The 5241-nt window shown below is 45.2% G+C and overlaps 1 protein-coding gene across 1 annotated transcript; it reads left to right on the top strand.

Moving 5' to 3' along the window:
• Nucleotides 1–882: 882 nt before the first annotated feature.
• On the top strand, nt 883–5025 carry nr4a2a (nuclear receptor subfamily 4, group A, member 2a). Its single transcript, XM_030112457.1, has 8 exons — nt 883–1040; nt 1517–1618; nt 1805–2679; nt 3158–3287; nt 3460–3623; nt 4057–4259; nt 4428–4606; nt 4730–5025. The coding sequence occupies exons 3-8, from the start codon at nt 1807–1809 to the stop codon at nt 4984–4986; spliced, it is 1806 nt and encodes a 601-aa protein (XP_029968317.1). The 5' UTR covers nt 883–1040; nt 1517–1618; nt 1805–1806; the 3' UTR covers nt 4987–5025.
• Nucleotides 5026–5241: the final 216 nt, after the last annotated feature.

The raw sequence follows: 5241 nt of genomic DNA, 5'->3' as shown, positions 1-5241 counted from the left end.
TTCCATCGCTGCAGAACAATAAGGCCAGCAGATTATTTTGGCGACTGCGTCAACTTCAGCGTCTTCTGCGTCACTCTCCATTCTGCCCGCTCCTATCAGGTTTCCCTCTCTGGGGACTAAATTGGGTCCCCAATGACAACTGGCTACAGGCCCACTAATTATCCCCCCTTCCTCCCCGAGCAGCTCACACACACACACACACACACACAGTCACACACACTACCAAGCGCTATGAATAGGCAGACCCCACCCCATCTGAGATCTAAATTTGGCACACAATTGAAATACAGGAATCCTGTCAGAAGATAACAAAGAATAATATTGACCCCCGCTTCATTAGGCCTATTCCACACTACTGCAGTGAGCCTTGTATCGGCTTCATTGTGACATAACTGCATCTCGATGTGCCAGTGTACACTCCTTTCAACGCAGCAGTGAAATAAAGACAACTCAGAGGGTGTGATTGCATTTAAATAGAATTTCTTCTTTTATATCTTTAAAAAAAAACCCATCAGAATAGGGGGGATTGCAGGTGGTCTGCTACAAAAGATGTTTAGGTGAATGTATGTGGAAAGTTAAAACCACAATCACTGTCAGACACAAACAACTCCAACAAACTGACAGCTGATGTAAAGACAGGAGAGCCTATAGGAGGGTTTACCCTCCACTACATCCCTGCTATTGTCCATGTGGGAAAGCAACGCGGGACACATACCACAAGACAAACACACACTCTCCAGAAGAATTGGGGCTTGAGTAAGTTCCCGCGCGGATTGGTGGGCGTCAGCGCAGACGCCGATGACGTCGCGCTGTGAAACACGTGGGCCACGGTATCCAAAGCTCACATAAACAAAGCCACATTGGCCAGACTGGATAGTCGAAGCTCGTGTCGCTGTCAGTGCGCGGAGTCACACGCTTTTTTGCCCGGCTTGGCGCTGCTCATACCGACGCGCGTGATTTGGAGCTTTTACCAAAAATTGATGAATACCACCTACATGCTTATCGCATGGACTGAAACTCACGATCCTGATGTGAAAAAGGTAAGATTTACTCCTCTTTTCTTTTTTTCGCCCCTCTTTGCAATATAATGACACTGCGCTTCATTTGCAACGATGTCTTCCGATCATTGAAAAAAAAAAAAAAAATCTTTTATACGAGAAAAAATATGAATCTGAGTAAGATCATTAAGATCTGTGGATGTCACTGACATTTAACGACAATTTATAATCGTTCACTTTATATATAAGTTGTCGCTATTGTCAAATCTGCAAAGTTTGTCCGTCCCTATAAAAACACTTTAAAAGAATAGGATATAGCTTTTTTTTTTAAATCACACATTTGACACTTTTGATTTTTTTCAAAATTGTTCCGCGCAAATACAAATGGGCTTAAAGTTTACGCGCAACTGAGCGAGTTCAATCTGAACAAACGGGAATCTTGTATCAACTTCTGTATGCATTTAATATTATTATTGCAATATCTAGTAAATGCCAAAAAAACCTATGTGTTTTATCAGGGGAAGATCCAGGAAAAAGTCGCTTTCTTCAACCCTGACACACATACAACTCCTGACATTATCCATTTCAAGTGTCACCGGACAACTGTCAGAAGACTTGAGGTGAGACAGAAAAACTATTTTACAATTCCACAAACATATCTCTTCTTTGGTTTCTTTTATCTTTATAAATGAGCTTTGTTAAATTACATTCTGTTTCACTAATTTTCAGATTGACTTGTAAAACTTTCTCCACAGTTTAAAGCCCTGTTTGAGAGATTCTTATGTTTATGCCGGTTTGGTTTTCAGCCATGCCCTGCGTCCAGGCTCAGTATGGATCATCACCTCAAGGAGCTAGTCCTGCTTCCCAGAGCTACAGCTACCACACTGCAGGAGAATACAGCTGCGACTTCCTAACACCCGAGTTTGTTAAGTTTAGCATGGACTTGACCAACACTGAAATCACAGCCACTACTTCTCTCCCGAGTTTCAGTACATTCATGGACAACTATAACACCGGTTACGACGTCAAGCCGCCCTGTCTCTATCAGATGCCCCACTCTGGAGAGCAGTCTTCTATTAAAGTGGAGGACGTCCAGATGCACAGCTACCACCAACAGAGCCACCTGCCGCCCCAGTCGGACGAAATGATGGCTCACTCTGGGCCTGCTATGTACTTCAAACCCTCCTCGCCTCACGCCCCGAGCACGCCAAATTTCCAGGTCCAGCCTAATCACATGTGGGAGGATCCTGGCTCCCTCCACAGCTTCCACCAGAACTACGTGGCGGCCACTTCTCACATGATCGACCAGCGCAAGAACCCCGTGTCGAGGCTCTCGCTCTTCTCCTTCAAGCAGTCCCCGCCGGGCACGCCCGTCTCCAGCTGCCAGATGCGGTTCGACGGGCCGCTGCACGTCTCCATGAACCACGACAACCCGGGCGCGCACCGCGGCCTGGACGCGCAGAGCTTCGCGGTGCCCAGCGCCATCAGGAAGCAGGCGGGTCTGGCGTTCCCGCACTCGCTGCAGCTCAGCCACGGACACCAGCTGGTGGACAGCCAAGTGCCGTCGCCCCCGTCCAGAGGCTCCCCGTCAAACGAGGGCTTGTGCGCGGTCTGTGGAGACAACGCAGCCTGCCAGCATTATGGAGTGAGGACCTGCGAGGGCTGCAAAGGATTTTTCAAGGTGGGCTGGAATGACAGCAAGCAAGCAGCCGTGAATGAGGGTCACTGTTTTCACACAAGCGACGAAAAAAAAAAAAAACAACTTTCTGAATCATCGTCTGCCGCCGCGCCGCCCGATAAACACTGATCAGTTTGTCTCCATGTAATTAACTCCACATTGTAAATACACGTAAGGAGTGCGTAATTATAATAACTTCATCACACACACACACACACACATACACACACACACCCACACACACACACACCTGACCTTAAAGGAACCACTAAAAAAGAAAGACAGCGGCGGCTTATTCCCTGTGTTATTGGTGCTGATCACACAGTATCACCAAATAAGATTGATCATTTACACACATTTTTATGCTTTTCGTTTTCTCAGTTTTCTCACACTGAACAGTTTTTCAGTGCTTTTTTTTTTTTTTTTAAACAGACTGACAAGGGGGCCTAAAAAGTGATCGTGTGTCTGTTTCTCTCTCCAGCGCACCGTTCAGAAAAATGCAAAATACGTGTGTTTAGCAAATAAAAACTGTCCTGTTGACAAACGCCGAAGAAATCGTTGCCAGTTCTGCCGCTTCCAGAAGTGCCTTGTCGTCGGAATGGTGAGAGAAGGTACGTGTGAGCCACGCGTTCAATTTTGTTTCATGCTGGAGTTTATATTTACACAGAAAGACGCGCGTAAAAGCGTCCTGGAAACGATTTCATCTGCATCCAAACAATTACGCACGCCCGTAGAAATGTCTTCATTTATCGTTATGTTGTTTTTTTCTTTTTTTACTCGTAGTTGTCCGAACGGATAACCTGAAAGGTCGAAGAGGACGCCTACCATCCAAACCCAAAAGCCCACAGGAGCCCTCCCCGCCCTCGCCGCCGGTGAGCCTCATAAGCGCACTTGTTAGGGCCCATGTGGACTCCAACCCCTCCATGTCTGCTTTGGACTACTCCAGAGTAAGTTAATACGACGTTCAAAGAAATAAAACACACAGACGCACTATTTTCAAGAGAGAAAAGAAAAAGAAAAAACGGTGTTATTTCTGAGAGAAAACAGACTGAACATGATTAACGGCCTTTTTTAATTTTAGTTCAGCTTTATGAAGGAATTTATTACCCTCGAAGTTTTCTGCAGCAGACTCTTAACGCTGAATCCCAAACTTTGTCAGGCTTTTTAATGTAAGCATATTTTAAGTAAATTGCGTCGAAATGCAGAACTTAATAAAACAGAAGACATGAATTTAACAGTAAAAAAGCTGCTTGCCTCTCTCTCTCTCTCTCTCTCTCTCCCTCTCTCTCTGTCTTCCTTTCTTGGAAACGGGCATTTGCAATTTCACGGATTATATATTTTAAAGGACCTCATTAAGGCGCTGTTTAAATTAAATTCCAGTTCCAGGCTAACCCTGACTACCAAATGACCGGAGACAACACTCAGCACATCCAGCAGTTCTATGATCTCCTGACGGGCTCCATGGAGATCATCCGAGGCTGGGCAGAGAAGATCCCCGGCTTTTCCGACCTACCGAAGCAAGACCAAGATCTCCTCTTTGAATCCGCCTTCCTTGAACTTTTTGTCCTGCGGCTGGCTTACAGGTGAGCCTGAGTAATTGCCAAACAAAACAATCTAGGCTTTAGATAATCATCGGTCCCTCCTTCAAGCTTCATTGCTTTGGGCTTTATTAAGCTGCCCAATAATTAGAAGGCTCTTAAATTCCAGTTTATTGCCGAGCTTAATTAATGGGATTTTGTTATTAATTGCAGGTCCAACCCCGTGGAAGGGAAACTTATTTTTTGCAATGGAGTGGTGCTGCACAGACTACAGTGCGTCCGTGGATTTGGAGAGTGGGTGGACGCGATTGTGGAGTTTTCTTCCAACTTGCAGAGCATGAATATAGACATCTCAGCGTTCTCCTGCATCGCAGCTCTGGCCATGGTAACAGGTGCGTAAAAGCGGCAGTCCATTTCAAAAGAAAAAAAAATAAAACAACTTGCCACAAAGAAAAGAAACAAGGCGGATTTATCAGGAATAATATTCCTTTGTTTACTGTTCTTGTGTGTTCCAGAACGACACGGGCTTAAGGAACCCAAGAGAGTGGAGGATCTCCAAAACAAGATAGTCAACTGCCTCAAAGATCAAGTGACATTCAATGGCGGTGGCTTGAATCGTCCCAACTACTTGTCAAAACTCTTGGGAAAGCTCCCCGAACTGCGCACACTATGTACCCAAGGTCTGCAGCGTATCTTTTACCTAAAGCTAGAAGATCTAGTCCCTCCGCCAGCAATAATCGATAAACTTTTCCTCGACACCCTGCCTTTCTGAGTCTGACTCCAGGGCGAACAACTCAAAGAACTTCCAAAAGACTGTTTTGAGTCAGACTTTGGCAGATTTGTCAACGTTATTATTTCGGAATAATTGCAAGAGCTCCTTAGGCGAAAAGAACAACATTATGAGAGAGGAAAAAAATAAAGGGATTCGCGAAATAAGAAGTAACTGGAGGAACAGGTAGAGAGTTTGATTGCTGTGTAGGCCTTTTAATTCCCCCTTCTCTCTTTTTTTTTTCCGAGTGCCAAACGA

Source organism: Salarias fasciatus, chromosome 16 (assembly GCF_902148845.1).
Source record: "Salarias fasciatus chromosome 16, fSalaFa1.1, whole genome shotgun sequence".
In the NCBI taxonomy this organism is placed as follows: domain Eukaryota; kingdom Metazoa; phylum Chordata; class Actinopteri; order Blenniiformes; family Blenniidae; genus Salarias; species Salarias fasciatus.
This window is presented reverse-complemented; position numbering and strand designations above follow the sequence as displayed.

Bases quoted from the DNA above. Each gene is read 5' to 3' on its own strand.
- nr4a2a (XM_030112457.1), top strand. From the start codon at position 1,807: ATGCCCTGCGTCCAGGCTCAGTATGGATCATCACCTCAAGGAGCTAGT. The intron at 3,288-3,459 runs GTACGTGTGAGC...TTTTACTCGTAG, and splicing joins CGTCGGAATGGTGAGAGAAG to TTGTCCGAACGGATAACCTG. The intron at 4,607-4,729 runs GTGCGTAAAAGC...TGTGTGTTCCAG, and splicing joins AGCTCTGGCCATGGTAACAG to AACGACACGGGCTTAAGGAA.